General features: G+C 36.6%; 1 protein-coding gene across 1 annotated transcript in view; it reads right to left on the reverse strand.

Annotated features, from left to right (window-relative positions):
* Window positions 1–23,523, reverse strand: part of LRP1B (LDL receptor related protein 1B) — a 506,665-nt gene that overhangs the window by 18,645 nt on the left and 464,497 nt on the right. The window contains exons 83-87 of the mRNA XM_051810328.1: window positions 19,755–19,919; window positions 9,945–10,106; window positions 4,727–4,901; window positions 4,042–4,146; window positions 1,892–2,005 (exon numbers count right to left, since the gene is read on the reverse strand). Of these exons, the coding sequence (XP_051666288.1) occupies window positions 1,892–2,005; window positions 4,042–4,146; window positions 4,727–4,901; window positions 9,945–10,106; window positions 19,755–19,919 (721 nt within the window). The remainder of the gene's footprint in view (window positions 1–1,891; window positions 2,006–4,041; window positions 4,147–4,726; window positions 4,902–9,944; window positions 10,107–19,754; window positions 19,920–23,523) is intronic.

A 23,523-nucleotide genomic window follows, 5' to 3' on the forward strand; every position in this document is an offset into this window, starting at 1 on the left:
TTCTCTCAGCCACCTTGGCTTTGTAAAGAAAGCAACAATTTAGAAATGGTGGTCGTACTAACCCAACAATGAGCCTACAGAGACAACAGGAACATGATCTCTATCTAAGCTTGCATTTGGAATGTGAATTATCTATTACAGTTTCAATTAAACTTAAACTTCTAATTACCAATTCACGTGAAACCATTCCTCACACTGAAGAGAAACTTGAATTCAACCTTTTCCACTTTTTTTTATTCCATGTTTCTTCTTTCCCATCTTAACAATAACTTTAATTAAAAACAAAAAAATTCAAAACTATGTCAAATAACCCTGAGAAGATGAAAGTGAAAGGATTGCTCAGTCCTTTCATCATGTTCTTTACTGCTTTTCTTTTTACTTGAGCTTAGATTATTCAGTCTGTAGCACAAGTATCTAGTAAAAACAGCCTTAGGAATATTGCCACAGTCAGAATATATAAGTAAACAAAATAAGTTAATCACTATGTTCAAAATGTTGCAATTCCTTCCTGATATTTTCTGTGGAAGAGTACATTCTCAAAGGGAGAAATGACAGCTTTCATCAATAAAATAGTCTTTTGGGTGCCAACATTACAGTTTTTGAAAGGAAGAAAACCAAGATTAACACCACTTTTGTACAAGTCCAGGTTGCCTTTTTTTTTGTTTATATGTTTGTTCTGTCTTCTTTAAGCATTTTTTTCCGTTTTCCCAGAATTTTATATTATATGTGCAATATAAAACTTTATAGTCAGCAACATGTTCTTCTTAGGGCTGCATGATTCTGAAAACCCAAGTATGATGCACAGATACAAACAATTCCAAGCACCCGTGTCCCATACAATGCTGATCAACAGACCCACTCCATATCTTCCAAGTGTCAAAAGTGGTAATCAAGACATTATCTCATTGCCAATGGATTTATGATACCTCAAATCAGAGAGTTTCATTGCATGAGAACATTGACAAAGGAATTGTGACCATATTTTTTTAAAAAAATAGATCATTCACCCTACCTAGTCACTGTCATTGCTACCCACCAGACACCCACATCACATCCCCACAGCATTTTATGTTTTCATAAGCCATGCATTTAGATGAGAAGTTTAAAGCTGTTTGAGTTTCATATTCTAATACAAGTCTAGGTCTTTGGTTCATGATTTCACTTCTGACTTTTGCCTCACAACTGTTGAGCAAAGCAAAGACAGGTATCTCATATCTCTCTATACAAATGCCTTACAGGATTTTCAAAGACTAAGGTTGTTTCTTCCCCTGATGAAGACTGAAATTTTCTCTTTAAGAAATAGACCTAAAATCTCTTGGAGAAATAGAGAATACAAATGTAAGAACTTTTTTTTAAATCAGAGAACTCAAAAGTTATGATGCAGCACACATATTTTTGTTCAACAGTTTCTATTTTACAGCATTATTTCTATAAATTTAACAACAAGACTTATGAATACAAGCTTAACTCCTGAAGTGGTACCTAAATTGCTCTTCTGCTCCTTTCCCTGTATGGACAAGAAATAGGAAATCAGGTTTGGACTACAGAACACGTGCAATCTCACTGCTAAACTTTATGCTATGTAGGATTAACTTGGTAAAGTATCTCAAAACATGAGTAATAAAAGCCAAGCGGCATTTTCAGTGTTTTCAATCCACTTAGTAAAAATAAAGCTTTTTATTTCTTCCTCTAATGATACAGACACTCCAGATGTATGTTTAAATATACTCATCAGTGCAACTATCAAAGGGTAAGTGTGTATTATAGAAATGGGCCCCCAGATTAAGTATATATTGTGAAATGTATGTGAATGTGCATGACTTGAACCAATGAACTGTGGCCTGGAATGATGTCACAGAATGTGCAGCATTAAGTGGAAGGTTAAACCTACTTGCATCTCGGTTCATTAAACGTGGTTAAAGTGCAAATTCCCTCATTCTGACAGTAGTAATCACAAGGGTTCACTTTCTGGTCACAGCGCTGACTTTTAAACCCCACAGAGCATCTGCAGAATTTCAGTAAAATAGACCTATATAAATATTCTGCCTTTGCTGAACATATTTTAAACGCATTATATATAGTGATGGCAAGACACGCACATATACACACACACACAGATTCACAAAAAACAAAATTAATACTCCTCTTTTCATGGAAGGTCCATCTGACAATACTGAAAAGTTTGCTCATCAGTGCTGATCCAACAGTTTTAAAACAGTGGGCCTATACTAACTGATGGGTTCTCAAAGTATTATTGTCAGATGTACTATACATTTCTATTGATTGATCCAGATTACAAGGGCCTTAAACATTTTCATTACCATTTTTTTAACATTGTTTGTGGTGTTGGTATATGCTACAGCACTTATGTATTGTAAACTCACACACAAATTAAGGTATGAAACCTTTTTCCCTTGAGGTGCTATGGTGTTCCACATGAATTAGAAACATACTAGGTCAGTCTTATAAGGGAAAAGAAAGGAAAAATCACAGGCTTCAAAAATAGCCATTCTAGGTGTTTAAGCAAATGAATCACCAGACTTAGTCATCATATTTGAGTCTTACATACTACAGCTGTGATATTCTCATTTTGCTATTATTTATCATTCTCTAGTCTTCAACTGAAGACATTTAAGGAGGTACAAATAACAGGTAAAATGATCTCAATGAAAATAATGATAAAAAGACAAATAGGCACTTAAAGCATTTTCAACTGAATAAGGGCTACCATGCAGAACTAAATTACATTGTCTTTAGCCCCAAACCTACAAACATCTATTGACAACTTTTCAGTGGTACTGAAACTACAGTTGTGTCCCTTTGCACATGTGAGTGCTTCAGCTCTCCAGGGAGGAACCACTGACCCATCTCTTACCCTTATCAGGTTACAAAATCTAGCCATTTCTCTATGAAACTTCCTTGAGAGTCTGAACAAAACAGGTAATCTCTTTTAAGGTCACCTACCACACACACATCAACAAAATGAAGAATTGGCTGTAGCTGTATTTACAAAGTTGTAACGCCAGATCCCTTTGGGCAACAACTTACTTATGTCACCCAGGAAATGAGACACTCAAGTTTGATTTTCCCTTCCAACAACTCTCTCTTCCAACCTGGAGGATGCTCTGACCTTCAGGTTGTTTGAAGACTATTCCACACTGAAGCTTTTCAGCAGTGCAAAAGAGATTGGATCATTTAGTAGTCAAAAGCAAAAAAAACCCCAAGGAGTATGACTATATAGCTCCGTGTAACTGAGAGCAGGAAAGAAATTAATTTCTTGCTACAGTGACTACTTCAGCATTTTTATATTGAGCAGCTGAAAAAGAAGATACACCATAGCTCTCAAGAAAGGACTAGAATGTAGGTTTTTCTACCTGTTACAACAGTACTTCACCAGACTACAGAATCCCATTTTCTTTGTCTGGGCTTCTATGTCTGGGCTTAAGAAAGCATCCTGAATTATTCTCTCAACCACGGTGCAGGAGGGAGAGCAAAACCTCACCTCAGAAAAGCCACACTACTGTGGGCAGGGTGAAGGTTAGGGCACAAATCAGAGACACACGAGCATTTCCTCAGACCCATAAGGGAAATTAACACTGGCATTATTTTTTATACTCTCCAGCCATCAGGAGGAGTGTTTTGCCCCCAGATCTGACCATCTTTAGAGGAGAAAAGACTTTAATCCACCTTTGAGAAACAGGGCAGGCAACCATCCTATGCTTCCAGACTCCATTCCAGAACAAATGCCTAAACGGGCTTTAGATCTGACCTGAAACTATTAGAAGTCTCAAAAGACATATCTTTGTACCTTATATGCATTCACAGTATATTCCTTAGTTATGTCTTTCAATACACATTTTGCAGAAAGGTAGGCAAAGTCTCAGGTTACAGAAAAAGCTAGAAAACTGTACTGTAAGTTACAACTGCAACCAGCACATTATACATCCTAGAGGGACCAAAAATAGAGACACATGCACAATAACTTTATTATTTGTTGGAACACAGGTATTATTATTTATCCACACAATGCAGGATACTCACAGACAGACAGGAATGTTTGTCTCTGGGTCCAGCTGACATGTACCACCGTTGTAACAGTAGCCATCACACAGCTGGCAGGTAGAGGCAATCTTTCCATTAGTGCAACTGGCATGGTTAAAAAAAAACAACAAACAAACAAAAAAGCAATCAGTTTTTATAAATCTGTGAATTCCCTACCTATTAAAGTACTGATTATGTGATATGTATGAGATCTACTGATTGCAAGAATTCTTGGTTCCCACTTGGAAAAGCTGGCACCGGCAGAGAGTTTATTGCACAAAATATCTTTCATCTTTCCTTTTATGAAAATAAGCTATTATTACACAAAATAATTCCTCAGGAATAAACCAGCACACGTGACTACATATGCCTCAGTATGTCACAGATAATGCAGAATGAACAGCTTTCAACAGTATGGTAAAACTCAATTGTTAACTTGAATAATTTTTTTTTCAAGTGAAAACCCAATTAGTCTCCTGGCCTTATGCTTCCCCCAGTGAAGAGTGATCCAAAAGATGGTTTAAAAAAGCAGGAGTCAGTGGGTTTTGTATGAGCAGGAACCACACAAAGGAGTTGATCTGATGTGACCAGATCAGGGACTGTATAAGAGATTCAAAGGATAATTCGTCATAGTTGCAATTAAATATATGAGTTTGAACACAATCATGCCCCCCTACACACTTACTTGCATACTATGTCACTGCTGTCCTTGTTTATTATGCAGTGTCCCCCGTGGCACCTGATGCACTTGTCCACTTCACATTTTGGACCTTCAAATCGTACTGGACAGACACATTCTACACTTCCATCATCAGAAATAGTACAGGATTCAGAATTCACACAGTAATGGTGGCAAACATCTGAAAGTAACAGGAAAGCTAGTTACTGGAAGACATTAGGGACTATTATAGAAAAAAATAATGCATTACTTTTATGTTTTAAAAGTTACTATAATAGAAACAAGATGACAACTGAAGCTGGTGACTCACTGGCAACTGCAGGAATCAAGAATATCCCATAAACAGATATATAATATATTAACCGTGTAATCTTGAGAAGTGAAATACTAAGATAAATTTTTTTAGTAAGAGATTTTTTTTTTCCCCTTCTACTTGTCTAACATTTATGGCATCATCCCACAGAATATAAAGACTACTGATGAGAAAAGGAGTAATGTTAATGTATTTAATGGGACATTGACTGAATAAAAATCTTCTGATACATTCACATAACCATTAACAGCATTATGCTAAACTGAAATTGAAACAATATTTTGAAATAATTAAGTTTTATTTTCATTTATCTACATATTAAAATTTCATGAAGTTCTAATAATTATATATAAAGACATAATCCATAAGTTCCACAAAATGCCACATACTTGCTTATCTTTACAGACTGTGCAAGACCCCATTATATTTTTTAACTGCTTAAATGCCAGCAAAACTGAGATTTCAAGTAGTAAATTCTTTAACTTTTCAGAAGCACCAGTAACAGTCTCATTTTCCACACCTCTACAAAAACCAAACTGCCTAACTGAAGAAAATTCCAGAGCTACAAAATACTGGTATCTTTACATTTTGGTTCATTTTTATTTGTGTGGTAGTGAATTTTTTTATTATTATTTTATGGGGGGGGGTTGTTTTGTTTATTTGTTTTTCTTTGGTGTGTGTGCTTTGATTTTGTTGGGGTTTTTTTTGTTGTTGTTTTTTGTGGGGTTTTTTTAAGTCATTATTTAAACTCCTTACTGGGGCCCAAATCACTCAAAGTCTTTATTTCTCTGTTTCCAATACTTTCTTCAGTCCCATGTAGTTAACATGTGTTGAGCTTTCAGTGGTGTTAATGATGGACAAACAAAGTAATTGATATTAAAGATATCAATTACTAAGCATCTGTATTACCTTAGAGTTAAGCTGGTCCATATTAATAAAATATGATCTTTCTGACAAAACCAAATAATTCAAGCCCTTTGAGCTCAGTACCTGTCTAAGAGTGAGTCAGTAGCTGCTACAAGTAGAGAATGAAACCTTGGCACTGGCACAGGCTGCCCAGAGAAGCTGTGGCTGCCCCATCCCTGGAAGTGTTCAAGGCCAGGTTGGATGGAGCTTGAAGTAACCTGTCCCTTCCCACCCAGGCCATTCTATGATTTTGATTCTGTGGAACAGCAACCTCAGCCTTGAGTATGGAAGTCTAAACTCTCCAGCTGCCGTTTGACCAGGGGCATGTTTTAAGCCCTAAATTAGAGACTACTAAAATTTATACATTTTACTGCATATATTCAGGATGGATGATCATAGAATCACAGAATGGTTTAGGTTGGAAGGGACCTTAGAGATTATCCAGCTCCAACCCTCCTGCCATGGGCAGGGACACCTTCACACTAAACCAGGCTGCTCAAATCCCCACTGAATCTGGCCCTGAACACTTCCCAGGGATGGGGCAGCCACGGCTTCTCTGAACATCATTTGTGACAGTATCTTATTAAAATACATTTTGCTTATGCTACTCTGTGCTCAGTTTTTTCCCCCTCTCCAAGGAGTATGTACTGCTGGAAGAGCTCTGCTAAAGGACTGACCGGGACTGTTGGAGGAATTACTTCTCTTCGATTATTCAATGTATAACTCCACTGATCTGCAGAGGCTGTAGGTCCATTTGGTTAAGGAATCACGACTCAGCAACCAGAGAGGCTTAAAAGACACTAAATGAAGTTGTTCATTGTTTGTCGTTCCCAGATTCAAGGTATAGAATGGCAATTTGCAGCAAGGGGGCTGTTTTTGGAACAAAAACTACTGTAGTTTGAAAGCTAATATTGAGAGTCAATTTATGAAAGAGCAGTGGAAGGGGGAAATGTTTGCATGTACATTATGACAAAAAAACCCAAACCCAACCCAACCCAAAACCTAGAAATAGGAAGGTCATACTCTAAAACAATTATTAGGTCTAGTATTGATTGCAATCACAAACACCTTTAATCTTATCCTGTTTCTAAAATGTTTATGCTGTATTTGGGCTGAAATGACACAATTTTTTTTTTCCCCCTAAAGAAAAGAATTTCAATTTCAGGGCAAGTCACAGCTTGCAAGATCCCTATATCCACTTTGAATGATTGTAACTGCATGAAAACGTTTTCTATTTTTTAGGTTGTTTGGGCCTTAAATGATACAAGAAATGAACTTTAACTACTCTGTATGTCTTATTTCTGGAATTTGAAATAGGGAGTTATATTCAAATACGTCAAATTCATGTGTATTTAATAACATGCACAGTGTTAGTAGAATTCTATGTAAATTCATTCACTTAAATTTATTTCAGCAGTGCCAGTGTCTTGACACGGAGCACACATTTTGGTTATTAGCCCTTATGTGAACTAATCACAGGCGAAACTCTGCACTGGGTAATTGGAGGCTATAAGTATGAGGAAAATAAGGTCTTTGCAAGCTGGTAATACTGTAAGCAAATGTCTTCTCCCTGCTATAAAAAACACTAATAATATTTTCAGCTTGGGAGTAGGAATAAAATACCTATGCACATTCATGTATCATCTTTTGCATATGAACTAGTTTCAATCACAGCAAAGAAAGACTGGAAAAGATATCTTGGAGGCAACCAATTTTTGCAATAATGCTACATTAATGTATTCCAACATGCATATAAAGTGAATGTGATTAATAAAGCAAAAAATCATCCATATGCATGAATAAAGCAAAAAAATAAGACATGACTTTATATACACCTTATTAACTGTAAACCTGTAAAATTTCACAAAACTGTTATTGATCACCAAAAAATACTCTAAAAGACTTCTTTTCCCTAAAAGTATTAAGTTTTAAATAAACAAAAGCTTGATTTTATTTTCTATTTTATGAAGTGTCTGAGTCTTTGTATTGTGTCAGTTTCCCAAAGTGTCAGCAGACAATCCAAATCTGATAATAAGCACTGCTTAAAAAGTACCCATAAATTTACATTTAAATCAATTCTAAAAAAAAAAAAAATGTTTGCAGAAGCATTCGACTGGAAACAATTTGTTTGGTTTAGGGTAAGCCTCAAGTAAATATTTTTTCTTAATCTGTGTGTCTGTCTGTGCATGATTTATGTACCATACTATTTTCAAATACCCAGTTGTGTTTGCAGATAGTTATTTATGGATCCATGCAGTTTGTTTAATACAGGGGAGAGAATCACAATTACTGCTGGTTTTCCATTCAAAGGCTTCAATTTATTTCATAGTCCCCCACCTAGAAATACATTCAGTTTACTTCAGCACCAATCCTATTTAAGATACAAACTAACACTTTCCTTGTTTGACAGACCTTTGTCTAAAACGAAATACTTTTTGTATATTGTAGATAATTCTGAACCAGACCTTTATAAAAGCTAATTTCCTTTTCCTTTTGTTTAAATCTAGCCTTCTTTAGCAAATTCACTGAATGTACAAAAGAGGTGATGGCTTTCACATTTAATGTTCTGTGACAAGCACTATGACAGTCTAATAAGACTATGACAGTCCTCTCTTTAGAATGCTACAGTCAAAGAAAAGCAGGAGTAGAAAAAAAAGCAGATGACTAAAAAAACATCATTCTGATCTCAGAAAAATAATCTGGTTTTAACGGCCTAGGGTTACTTGTGAGTCATCATGTTGAAGAGACATGAGAAAGACAAACTGTAATTTTTAAATGAGTGACCAAAAGAAGAAATTCAATATTATGCTCAAATGTCTTGAGTTACTGAAAAGAAATAACAGTGAAAGAAAGAGAAAGTACAGGGAGAAAAGAAATACATATGGAGTAAGAGCAGAATCCCTATTGATTGATAATCTTCTCTCCCCTCTCTCCTCTCCCCTGTAAAAGAAGTGAAAAATTAGAGAAATATGTAGAAAGTGAGAAGAGCCTTTCTAAAGGCATGGAAAACTTTGGAAAACAGTACTCAATGAGAAGAGCCTGATGGTCAGTGGAATGAAAAACTGGGGAGAACTTCTGATGCAAAGGGTAGAATCTAAGACCTGAGAACTAAACAAGAGTAATATTTAGAAATCCTTTAGAATTTCAATACCAGGATGGGGCAGAAACCACACTCAAAGTGATCTTAGACAGAGCAAGGTGATGGAATATTGCAGTGTGAAGCTTAAAGCCATTGTCAATACACTGCTTTCTGGGGTTAGAAATGAAAACCAAAGGTAAAGAAGCAGTTTGAGAATTGTATTGGTCTGCAAAGATAAGGGACACCAGAAAGTTCTTTAACCAACTATGTCAACATTATGTTTAGGTATTACATCAGCATAAGATAACAAATATGAGAAGTCGGAGTGTAAAATTTTAACACAATTGTCTCATGTCTACTGGTCAAGTCATCTGTCTTGTACAGCTCCACTCTACGGATTCATTCACGAAAATAATAAACAAATCACAAAATCAACGAGGTTGAAAAAGGCCTCTGAGATCATCAAGTCCAACTTTCGACCTAACACCACCTTGTCTACTAGACTATGGCACTAAGTGCTACATCCAGTCTCTTCTTAAATACCTCCAGGGATGAGATAATTAGAGGAGTCACCTCCAGTGACTCCACCACCTCCCTGAGCAGCCCATTGCAATGTCTGATCACTCTCTCTGTAAAGAACTTCTTCCTAATCTCTGACCTAAACCTCCCCTTGTGCAGCTTGAGATTGTGCCCTCTTGTCCTAAATAACCATTCCTTTCTTCACCTCGATGTGTAGAAGGATATTTCAGAAATATGTTCCAAGATCACCTGAATACATCAGATTCCATTCCCTCAGCAGTACGAGTTACTTGGGGCTGAATTTACCAACGAGTAAAAAAAAAAAAGTCACCCAAGCGGGTTTTAAACTTCCATTCTGTCAAACTTTTATTATACACCCGGATTGAAATTTCGTGGAAATTACTTACAGTACTGGCACCTGTCTCCTGTATACTCAGGCAAGCAGGTGCAGAAGGGCTGGTTCCCAGTGGTGACACTGCAGGTTCCCCCGTTTTGGCAGAAGCGCTCACAGACCGTCTGGTTGCAGTTTGGCCCCGTAAAACCCAGCGCGCAGTTGCAGGTCGGCCGACCTATTCAAGACAAAGAAAACTATTTTATGATAAAAATATATAACAATCAAAACAGTAGTCGGCACTTTAAAGACAGATTTATCATAAAGTAGCAAGTTTTAAGGTTCAAGCCCAGCTACGTTTCTCTAGACGCTAATGGAACGTGGCTTTACAGGCATCGCTCAAATGCAGAACTTTTAAAAAAATAAAGTGAGATATGGACACCTCAAAAGCTGCATTTTTACACTTATGCATGTATCATCATTGACTGTTTTATGAGAAGAAATAAGCTATTTTAAAATAATTGAAATTATTTTAAATGACGGTATTAAGTACAAATTTAAGATATGAATAAACTCTCCAAACCATCCTGCCACGCTGGGTTCCTCCAGCTGCAAGGATAAATGATTGTATAAAGCAACATTGGTGTCTCTTTAGAATGCACTCTATTATTCTCAAATCTACAAACCTTTATATATAATCACATAAATATACAAATATTTACTAATGCACTAATAACTACAATTTTTACTAGAACATAAGTATCTGTGCCTGTTTTGTTGTCCCACCCCTCTCAGATAATGAATACTGTTACATAAAAGTGCTGTCTGGCATCAGACCAAAGATGCCTGTAACATCAATATTCAGTGTCTGAAAAGCAGTGAACACTTTGGGATGAATGTTTGCACACAATGAACTCCAAGTCTACAGCTTCTTTTCAAAGGGTTTTAAAACAATGTTTAAAACCCAATGAATTTGCCTCCTATGATTACTCCCTATTGTAATTTTCCCATTTTTTTTCCTTATCTAAATCTCATGTCTAAAGGATTTATAGCTTTGTTACAATTCCACTGTTTTATTAAATCCTTCCACTTTTCCCTGACTTATTTTCTTAAAGCTTGTCTTCTTTAAAACAAACTTCTAGATGCCACTAATGTTTTTCCATCTCCTGACTTTGCTTTCATATCTGATTTGTAATCTCCTCTTCAAGTAAATGACCTGATGTGTCCAACTAACCCTTCTCAAATTCTAATAATCTATTCTCATTCGTGATTATCTCTTACAAGACATTATTTTTCCCCCACCCTTCTTCTCTTTGCTTTCATTCAGTCTTAAGGGTTTTCTTAAATTTAGGGAGAACAGATCAAGTGTAACACTTTTATTTTTCCTGGTTTCCCAGGAAGAAAAGAGATGAAGATTAATTGTGACCTGAGGACACTTCTGAAATGAAATGGCAGACAGGATGGTCTTCATTTGAATTATGAAGAACCCAACCTGCTGGCAAGCACAACCAAATGCTTAACAGGGTGACTGAGAGGAAAGGATATCTGAGAGGCAAAGACTCATCCCTTTGAGTGAAGGTGTGGATACACTGTATGTCTGAGTAAACGATCATGTGTAGGCCAGTGATAGTCAAATAGTAATTAGTATCAGGCAGAACACAAGGAATGGAGAGTAACAAGGCCATGGAAAACCAAACCAGTCACACCTGTGCTTTACAGAAGTGGCAAAAGTCTACGAATTAAGATGGAGAACCAAACTTGAGTCTTGAATGGGAACAGTAATATAATTTCATTGGCTATAGTAAATTTGGAAAGTGAAGGTGGCTGTTGTAGAACTAATACACAATTCTTTGATATCTAGTCTTTGCCAGTGACAGAATAGGATAAGAGCTAAAGTCAATCAGATTATCTACAACAGCATGTTGTAGGACAAGGGGGAACGGATTCAAACTGGGAGTAGGTTTACATCAGATATTTGAAAAACATTCTTCACTATGAGGATGAGGAGGCACTGGCACAGGTTGCACATCTGTGGATTCCCCACCCCTGGCAGTAATCAAGACCAGGTTGGATGGAGCTCTGACAACCTGGTCTTGGGGAAGGTGTCCCTGCACACAGCAGGAGGTTGGGATGAGATGATCTTCATGGTCCCTTTCAACCCAAACCATTTCATGATCCTATGATTATCAAGGTAACTACATAATGTAGTGCATGTGCGAGGCAGAATCCCTTTGGATTAAAACTGCAGGCATAAACAGGAAAAATAACCTATCCAATTTTATTATTGACAGCCCAATAAGAGTAGTGATGTGGCTGTAGAATCTAAAAGAGATCAGAGAAAGTCAGGGAATGTGCTATGTATGAGAGACTCCAGCTATCCTTGGATTTACATTTGAAAAACTTCATGCAAGCCATAAGGCAGGAATGAGCTTCTTACATATACACAATCCTACTTCATGGAGGGGTTGGTGAGCACACGAGAGAAGCTCTGCTTGGTTTGGACCTGACTTGGTTTAAAAAGCATAGAGGAGCCAAAATCCGAAGTAGTCAAATGAAATAACATTAAGGATTACTTTCCCATAAGAATTCTTTCTGATTTTCTTGCTGATCTAATAGTAATTCCTTACTGCTACCAGATTTAAAAAAAATGCTTCATTATGAATAGGTTGCTTCTTTTTTGTCTCATTAATCATTTCCTTGGTTTAACATGATGTTTGCTGTAGGTATCCACAAATACTTTCCCATTTGCCTCCTGAGGCCGTTCACCGCAGCTGCGTCCAAAACTCTGAAATGTGCAACCCTGCAACAATCAGATTGTTGTTCTTTCTTCTCCATTTAGTTGTCTGGGTTGTTGAAGTAATTAAGATTAAACTGAATATTCCACAAACCCCACAATTCAAACTTTCTTCTGGTCTGCCTTTTTTTTTAATACTATGCAATCATTTAATATCATAGTCATTAGAGAATTTTTCAACGTAAGTGAAGCACCCTCATTTTGTCTACTCTCTCTGATTCATGCAGAATAATTTATTTATTCCTTTTCCTTCACTTACTTCTTACCCTTCTTACGTGACACACTTCATGTAATTCTTTTCTACATTTTCTATTTTAAGTTATGCTAATTTAAAGTGTTTTGCAAATCATCTTAAAGGCCATGAGATTAGTTACTCTTTTCCTCTAATGAGTACAGCAGGAACAAAACCATTGACCTAAAAATAGCTCCAACTAGTTTAATATGCATCAGCCCGGTTATTCATATCTGTCCCCTGTGATCTAAACATTAAATCAAAGATGTTGAACTCAGATGTTAGCACAGATTCTTCTTGTTTTTTCCCCCTGTACACACTTGTATTTAAATTTCTGCCCCCAAACCAGGGCATTTCACATAATCCTTCATCTGAATCATTGTTTCAATAAAAAAGATAAAATAGTAATAGAACATAGATCTGCAGGTCTGAAATCAGGTTTTATTATTAATACTCCTCTATTTGTTAAAATGATGGGACAATGCTATTTTTCTAGGTTGTGGAAAAAGATTATTCTATTCTTTGCTAATGTAGGCTTATAAATATGCCAAACTACTGACAGTTATATGAAAATTTAATACAGTATAGCCTAAACCCCCTTTTTGTCACTCAATTTAACATGACTTTCAGTAATGTTAATAGTTCATTGCCTATTTATACACAGACTGTTGACATCAAAAATAATACTAATACTGACATTTTCATCTGCCTTATTCTCATGAATTATTTCTGATACAAAATGGTTCCTCGAAGAGTTTAACAAAACTGCACTATTGAACAATGACAAACAATGCCATCGGGTTTTGTATCACAGAAGCATTTATGTTTGCAAAGAAACACTCATGTTAACCAAGATGTCACATATTCCCCCCTAGCAACAGAATTCCAAGATGAGCTCATGCACACAGAGCTTCAGCATCTTCACTCGTCATGAACTCTCAGGATTGGAGCTCTACAGACACAGAGTTAAAACTCCCTCTCAATTCTTATCCTCACCACCACAGAAATGTGCAGGACTCATTAGAATATAGAAAAATAATAATATGGGAAGTGTTTTATGGAATGCTAAACTGCTTTAAATTCAGAAGAGAATTTAGTAAATTAAAGGAGAATATGTTATGGTGACCCTAAGACATGAATTTATTTTTGGCAGTAGGGCATGAAATGATATGTGAAATTTATGCCATGAAAATGAAACCTAGTTTCCTCCTTTCTTACAAAAATAAAAGTACTTAAAAAAAATATTAGGGATCTACGTCACACAGTGTTCAATTAGGCTTTGATTACAGATGCTGTAGTTACTCCTGGTTTGTCAGTTTAGTTTGCTATATAATAATAATTGCCTACATAATAACTTCTTAAATAATCTTCAAAAATTGCCAATAAATACCTTGGTTCACTGTTCCTGTAGTATCTGGGTGATTTCTTTTGGGAATCCACTCAGATATCTTAAAGCCATATTTACATTTATTTTGCAAGGATTATAATTCTAGGGAGATCAACTTTCATTCGTGCTATTGCCTAAACAACATATAAAGATTATGTATTTTGTCTAATCACATAAAGGTGCTTTGCAATTAAAAAATAATTAAAAACTAGGTCAATAGCACTATCTTTGTAGCTTTCTACAACTTTTGAAAAATTAGATAATTCAGACTAATGTCTGTATCAAAATTTACATTATTTATTTCTTCCATTCAATGGTAAATTCACTACATGCAATGTGTGTTTTAGGTGAATATGCACATTTAGTTTCAATATTTAACTTACTGTCACTGTTAAAGAAAACAAGGTGGCACTACATGAGCTTTCTGTAAGCAATATCTTGTCTTTTGGAGTCCTTATCAGAAGTCTGTGGGAATCAGAATAATTCATTTTTGTGTGGCTGATGAACCATAATTAACTTTACTGAGACAATAGTAGCGGAGAGAAGCTGTATTATTAAATGTAATTAGTAGGTGAGCTGATTGGGATCTATCCCAACAGATATACAGTCTCTCTGTGTTGTGGGAAAAAAAAAGGGAGAAAAAACCAATTTCTAAATATATTAAGAGTACTCTCAAAGGCTGTTTTCACCAAGGTTGTTGGTGGTGGTTCTGTTGAGACCCTGTGCCAGAGCAGAGCCTCAACATCCAGTGAAATACCATCTCATCCCTCCCCACAGTCCCTGTCCTGCTGACAACATCATGTAGGAGCACCCTTGGAGACTGGCACTGATGTTACATTAGCAAAATAAACAGGTTCTTCACTGACTGTTTTCAGTGTGCACCACATCACCTTGCTTTGCTTATAAAATATAATACAAAATAATACTATCTACTTTTATATATAATGATTTTTTGAGAATATTTCTGCTTAGAGGAAACACATTTTTTCAGTCATTTTTATACAAAAATAATGATCTTATATGATTAGACACTCTTTGTAATGTAAGTATAATACAAATGGATTTATCTGGTTTTGTGAACTAGCTAACCTAGTTAATGTGTTTGAGACATTCAGTAAACTGTTCTGTCAATATTTTTACTTTAAACTATAACGAGAAAGAAAGTGCATTTTTATGGTAAGATTTCCATTTTTGTTTCAAATTCACATTAATTTGGCTTACTGGAAAGTGTTCATTATTATGCCCAAACTTTTAATTACATGTCTCAGATGTGTACTTTTAATTAACTGATGACATTTTCTTTGTTCAATTATTGTAGTTCAATACAACTGTTGTAAACTTATAAATTTTAATTAAAGCTGCTCCAATCTCCAGCTATATAACGTTCACATAGGAATTTGCCAAAAGGCTTAGCAGTAAGTAAGCCAACAGTGAATAATCCCTGAATTGCCAGTGGGATTTGTTTAACAAATTAACATTTGTGTGCAGATAATGAGGTTCTACAACTTAACACATCCAGCAAAGATTTAGCACAATCATGTTTTAAAAAATTAGTAATACTCTGCAATTTACTTAATTAGTTATCACATTACTATTCTGTATTAGGTGGTGAAAGAGAAGAGGATTTACACATTCACTAAAACACACATTCACCAGAAGAGTATTTTATATGCTGCACTAATTTATTTGCATCAGAATATGATGCAAAGTTTGTTCTCAGGTTCTTTCTTCCTTCCTCAGTTTTTGAGCCAGAATCCAAAGGAAATTCCCTGACTCCCAAGGAAGCCTCCAGCTGTGGGGACCCTGCAGAAGCACCTCTTCATGAAGCTGAAATGACTGGCAGTCCCTAAGCTTTCCAAAGGGAATGTGTGTAAAATGACACTCGTGAGATCGATTCAAAGCTGCCTGAGTTGTATAATATGCAAAAATTGACAAGGGCAATCAAAGCCTCTAAGAAAGAAATAATCACTAGTCATTTATATTTTGCGGATGAGTTTGGATTGGCACTCACACACCTATGGCTTCTGCAACTTTCAGAGGAAAAGTCTTTACAGTTTTGAACAAAAAAACAGGCATAAAAAATATAAAATTAGGAAAATATATGAAACTTGATTTTAGCAGGTCAGTTTGATGAGTCAGTTGTACAATGGATCAGAAGTATAAGTGCTACTTTTTGAGGAACTGTTTGTGAGCACCATTGTACAGGAGGAAGAATGCACAGGCAGCAATAGCACAGCAGAACAAGGTAAAATGATATTGAGCTAACTTTATTTTAAAATAGTAATTTTATACTTCACAGAACTGTGAGGGAATTCTTTAACAAAACCAGTTTGCAATGTAGCTATTGGAACATGGGGATTTAAAAGACGTGTAGATGTGTCGCCTGGGGACATGGTTTTGTTGTGGACCTGGCACTGCTGGGTTAAGGGTTGGACGTGATCTTAGAGGTCTTTTGCAAACTTAATGATTCTATTATTCCTTTGCTAGATGACAGGTCAGCCTGGTACAACAAAATATTTCAAATCTAGATACAATAAAATGCTGAAGCTCAAAACCATTAAGGAGTCGTGAACATTTCTGTGGTGGTGAGGATAAGAATTGAGAGGGAGTTTTAACTCTGTGTCTGTAGAGTTCCAATCCTGAGAGCTCATGATGAGTGAAGATGCTGAAGCTCTGTGTGCAAGAATAAAGCAACATATATAGACCAGTTACTCTCATATGAACTTGACACAGCAGATCAACTCTGCCTTGAAGGCTGAGACAAGGAGAAGAAACATTGTTCTGGTCTGGATTTCATACCCTCAGTCCAACTGCAAATGTCTTGTGCAGCTACATGTGTGCTCACTGAACACAAGGACTGAAGGACTGAAGTGTGTATTTGACTGGAAAGAGGAAATGGTTCTTGCAAAAACACTTGAGGAATTAAGCTTTGTTGACTTAATTACAGTTTCTAATGCTTTTGGGGAGTCCAGTTTAGCTTCCCTCTGTAAGATACACAATGGCCTTAGTATATCGTGGATTAGATTAAACTAGGATAAAGGGACATCTCCCTGGCATGCTAGTTTGTTTCCGTAACACATGATTTATGGCCTGATGTAGATAAGAAATACAGTCTGATAAGAAATAGAGATTTCTTCTTAATAGAATATTTACAGTGTCCAGGGGCTAGGCATGCAAGGAAGATGAGATGCAGAGCAACTTGAAAATTTCTTGGAAATTATCAGGAATACTAGATGGTGGCAGTGTCATTTGGAAAGATATATGGTCTCTTTTCCACATTTCCAGCACGGGAAAGTTATGGTGTGGGCTTCAAGGCATGGCTACCCTCATGAATTGGAAATGGTAGATAAGACATCTGGTTAACTTGAAATATGATTCTTAAAAATTTGATGAAACTGTTAAGGGGACAGAGCACTGCAGAAGAACACTCCTATCAGCAGGCATGCCCAGAGTCATTAGAACCAGCTCTGTGTTGGTCTCAGCTCATAAAGGCACTCTTTGGTCATGTGTGGTTCAATAAACATTAGCTGCTGTTAGAGGTTCAGATTCCCCCAAATCAGGCAATTGAACAATGAAATGTGGACTGTGGTGATGTCCATGCTGGCTCTCCTGATGCATTTTATTGCAGGCACAGCATTCCATTTGGGACACACAGCCCCAGGCTGATGCTGCATCCCCAGGCCTGCTGCAGCAGCTGGGCCATGGTGAAAAATTTAGCAGAAGTATATTGTGGAACCTGCTCATATTCCACCTTTACCCACTGGTGACAAAACCTACTGCAATAATTATTTCAGCAAGGCTGGGAGATTTCAGAAGCTGGATTTAGCAGGAAAATATAAATTAAAAATACCCATGCAATAGCATAGCTGTGTGAGCACAGCAAATGTTGCTGCCTGGGAAAGGGAAAACAAACTGCTGGAGGTGAGCAAGCCCTATAGTTACTGCCAAAAGAAAAGGATTAAATAAAGCCCTGGGAGCTCTGCAGGACTCAAAATGGAGCTGAGATCTAGGAGCCAAGTTATTAATTTTATTAAGCCTTTTAACCCCACAAAAGAATCAATTAAATGGCAGATATGTAAAGATGTGGGAATAAACATCCTCTCTTCAGATGAGGAGGAAGTTCTGCATGTCATTTAAATCACCCACAACTTACTTCCATTCACCTGTGTGTCCTCACTTAGCACGTATTGATCTCACTACATTGATAAAAATCACCACTTATCATTTGTGTCAGTTCCATCAGCTGTTAGAAGCAGTTTAAAGTATAATTAATCAACTTCCAGCACAAGTAATTCTCATTTTCTAATATTTAGTCATTATTATGGATATAACTATGAATGACATTATTAACCCTCAACTACTCAGAACTGAAAGAAAAGATTACTAGATTTGCATTCACCTGGAATTTTGCCACCACACCTCAGTCAATAAGAGGAGGCTCCACAGAAGCCATGAAGTGAGGCTAAATTACTAAACTACATATGTTAGAGTTAATTAGTAAGAAGTGCTGAGGAAAACATTATGATCTAAGTCTCTGCCACAGAGACTCAGATACATAATTTTGCATTTCAGAGAGCCCTCTCTGTGCTGAACAGTCACGAACTTCTCAGGATCAGGTGCTTGTACTTTTCTTTCAGAGATCAGGGTGTTGGTCTCTTCATCACAGGAGAAAATGATTCACATCTTCAGCAGCTAATAGCTTCTGAGGAGAAGAAGGGACTAGACAGCAAACTCTTCTCCAGCTGTTCTACTTTGAATCAAATATTTAATTATTCCTTGAAGCAGAAAATAGAATTCGACTTCTCCCTTCTCACAGAATTGCTAGGAGTACTTTTTATCACACTTTCCCTCTCTAGCCCAAACACTAATTGCAAGTTACAAAAGCTTGTGTGTTAGGGACAGAGATCAACTGTCAAATCACCACTTTTTAACAGGATTATATCCCTGAAGATAAGAGAGATAATTTCAAATTCCTGCAGGAAAATGAAGGATCTGAGTTCTTATCAACCAAGTCTTCCTGAGAATTAGATGACTAAAATTCCTGTTTGGTGATCTCCAGGAAGACAGAGGCAAAACACTGAGGTCACCAAATTTAAGCAAATTCTGTGTATGCACATAAAAATTTAGAGGGAGAACTGAGACAAAGAGAGAACAAGTTGTACGGGCTTGTTCCAGGTGTACTTTGACTGGACCTTATGCTTTACAATTCCATTTGTCCACCTCAACACCTGAGTCTTTACATTGAACACAATTTATATTTATACGCTCCCTTTTCTGGGATTCAGTTTAATTCACTGAAAAGCACTATTGATTATAAAGTATAAATATGTATGACATGTTCTGATGTTTTGCACACCATTAAAGTACAAACAAAGCAAATAAGTTACAAAGAGAAAAATATCACAAGAAGGGAATAAATCCAAACATTTAAGGCAGGTATAATAGTAATATAGAGCTGTTCAGAAATATTTACCAAGGAGAGAGGCTCCACAGGTTCCTCCATTCTGGCAGTAGTTGTAGCAATGGTTTGTTTCACACCTTTCACCAGAGTAACTTGGCCAGCAGTGACATCGGGGATCCCCCTTCTCGTTTATAATGCACTTTCCTCCATTCTCACAGGTTAATTTACAGGTGCCATCTGCAGCAAGAGCACACACAGAGTGGTTCCACAACCCCATTTCATGGAACTGGCAAAACAGAACCCTGTCTCTCAAACAGAGCTAGATATCTCTGTCAGTGGGAGGGAGGGGGAAATATCACTTTACAAAACTGAGAAAGTAAACTATCAGTTCTGTTTCCACAGTGCTGGAAAAAAAAACAACACACTTAGGAGATCTTAAGTTCCAGAAAGGCTGTCAGGAGCTGCAGAGGTGGTGGGAGCTTGCATCCTTACTGAGTTGGGGGCCTGTGCATGGCACACCCAAATGATGTCACAGGGAAGTCGACCACTCTAGGATCTAAGTTACTAATGATAGTAGGAATTCTTTTTTGAAACTATAATTCCTAGTTAGTTTATGAACTAGAAAATTGAATGATGGTTTCATCTGGGAGACCTCAGGAAACTTCCCAGTCATTTTCTGGTGACCTCAGCCTTTTTCTATTAGTTGTTTCTGGATCTCTCTTCCACTCTCTCTATTAACTAACAGCCTTCTTAACTAAGCTTTATCCAAAATATTTAAAAAGGAAATTACTCAGCTTTTAAATCATCCTCAAAAATTGATGTTTGCGTATGAACTTGTTGCTCCTAAATCATATTTCCTGATAAATTCTTTTTCTCGTCTGCTCAGACTGTAAAATCCCTGAGAAGTGGTATTGCCTGCTGCTCTGCATTCACTGACTGCTGATGACACATCTTAGAGGTGACACAAATTCTGATTAGGCCAGATTCAATCTTCCTATAAAGCTGTTTTGTAATTAGCGTTGTGCCTCTCTTGGAAACATGTTGAAAAGTAAACCTGTATTCACTTCAGTGAACAGGATATAAAATTATTCAATGATACCAACAAGAAATTAATTATAGACTAGCATATAATGCTCAAACATCCAAATACCTGTAATTCTAAAGAAAGAGACAAGCACCTTTCCAACCCAAAACATGTTTGCAGCAATGAAACCTGTCATTTCTCAAATAGCAGCCAGACTACTTCCTAACTAATCCAGTATTTTAGCCTACATGGCTTTAAACAAGAGGGATATCACAAGCACTGAAAACTCTCCAGTAACAGATCCACCAGCTGCTGGTTTTTGCTGAGTTCATCTGGTTTAGTCAAACAACTGATGAGTCAAGGTTTCCATTTGTTCCATACCTGTTGAGGTTTAACACTGACTGAGGTGACACAGGCACAGCAACTCCTTTGATGTTCAAACACATTGTGTTGCAGAAGTGCAGAATTTAGGAATGTCACACATCCTCTACCTGAACAGTTCTCTCCAGCACAGATTCTGCAGAGCCCAGTAATATACCTGTGCTTATGCAGAGCCCTTTCTTTGAATGCACCCAACTCTCTCTTTCCTGCCTGTGTACACCCCTCCTCTGCAGGGTCTGCTGCCTCCTTTCACAACCAGTGCTGAGATGGTGCAGACATGTATCCTGGGATCAAATCTATTTAAACAGAACTTCTGGAAACTCTCATCTTTCAGGTAATTGTACCTTTCTCAAACTAAGCTGAAACTAGTTAGCAAATCTAAAAGTTACTGTGGTGGACTGCCTGGCATATCATTACTTCATGGCATGCATTTACAATAAAAATATGAAATTCTGTTTGCACTTAATTTTTTGGTATCCACCCTGGATACACCTGCTGTAACAAAGCTACTTTGTATTTGGGAGTTTGAGGATGCTTCAGTGTTTTATTTATTTGGGTGGTTCATTAAATCCTTTGATGTTCCATGAACCGTTCTTCGGTTACTCATTATACAAGTTGTTTGAATGGATAATGTAGCATATCTTATCGGAGAGAAGGTCTATTTTTGTTTTGCTTATCTTATCTGTTTTACTTATCATTAGTCATGAGTTTATGGAGCAGAACTTGGTAAAAACAGAATAAATAACAGTGAAGTACAGACAACTGCTCATTTTTATGAACCTTTCTGATAGTGCATTACAAACATGCTCTTCTAGAGCAATTCCACAGAATTGAGACATAAAATCTGAAAAAAAAAAATTACAATTACTTCTGATTTTGTTCTCTCTATGAAACATTTTAAATTCAAGAGTTCCAATACATATCTAATATGAAACAGAGAAAAGTTACTTCAACAATTTTGGACTTTAAATAAACCAAGAAATAGGACTGAAAGATGCAATGGACAAGTCAGTTGTAAAATACTACATTAGACTTTAACAATATAGGGGTTTTAATGCTGCTGCTTTGTTGTCTGAAAGTAAATACAAGAAACAAATTATGCTTGCAGATTCACATCAACTGAATACAAAAGGAGATCAGATGCTTTTTTGTGGGAGACAAGAGCAGAATGGTCCCACAGGAGAAGACGGAAAGAAAAAGAATACAGGAGAGAAACGAAGAATTGGTCTATAAAGCTGAATACGGTTATTTTGAATTACTGAATAAAGACCTCTGAAAGAGGAGCAAAGAACAGCTCTAGCATGTACACTCTCTTGGAACAAGATTTAAGGAAAAAAAAAAAGTTAAAATCAGAAAAGTTTCTGTCTGGAGTCAGTTCTGTGCTGCTCTGTGCTTGCTGGAACTTGGACTCAAAGACCTCCCAGCTGCTCTTTTCACTTCTGAACTGTCAGAAGTAAATCATTTCACTTGTTACACAACCCCTAGTTTAGTTACTGCACCTCTAACATGAAAGAAAGGAAAGGATTACGGGTCATCTAATTTTATATATTCTCTCCTAATCCAGTTATTTAGTCTCCTGTCGCCTTGATTTGCCCATTTCAATCTTAATATACTGCTAATAAAGAATCAAATAATTTTAATTTGCAAGTTTTCTTATGTTTTTTAATGGACTTCAGCTTATCTGCTCCATCTCTGACTCTTTTCTTTTCCTGAAAGTAAAAGGAAAATCTTACACAGAAGAAATTCTGATACAATAGCAAATCAAAGCCTCGTGAACTCTACTGGTATTTTCACTCATTCAATTTTTTGATATTCCATCCCTCTCCCCCAAATATATAGACACACATTTTTTTTGACATTTCTATAACAACCCTCTCTTTTCTGAGAAAAATGCATCTTACTTTTTGCTATTTTCTCCCTTTTGAAATATCCACCAATTTCTGGATTAGACAAGTTCAATGGAGAGATGATGCTACAGAGCACAATGTTCATGACCTACATGCTTTGGGACAAGAACAGTTTCCCTCCCTACAAAGGAAAATACTCATCTCGTGGGGAAGAAAATTTGGTCTTGCCTACCCTTTGGAAATGTACCTACTAAAGAAAGAGTGCAGAGTTCTAATATTATGGTAAGGTTTTATAAATATTCATGTCCTTACAGAAAGTCATACTACCTGCCAGTTTTCCATATGTTTAAATGTACCAGAACACTGTTATCCCCAAACTTTGTCTGAATGCTGTAAGAGAGATGCTACTCTGTTTTCCCTTCACATTTTTTTTTCCTTTTAAAAATATTTGCTTTACAATTTTAGAAGGAAGAGAAGGTCTAAGAAAAAGATGCAGAGTAAGAAAAAAATAACTGATGCCCATTTTCTTCTGTTCTGGGAAACACCAATCCCAACACTAACCCCTTTGTAAACACAGGAGATACGCTGT

The sequence above is a fragment of the Manacus candei genome, unplaced genomic scaffold (genome assembly GCF_025592945.1).
Source record: "Manacus candei isolate 608988 ecotype Guabito, Panama unplaced genomic scaffold, ASM2559294v1 h1tg000077l, whole genome shotgun sequence".
Taxonomy (NCBI): Eukaryota; Metazoa; Chordata; class Aves; order Passeriformes; family Pipridae; genus Manacus; species Manacus candei.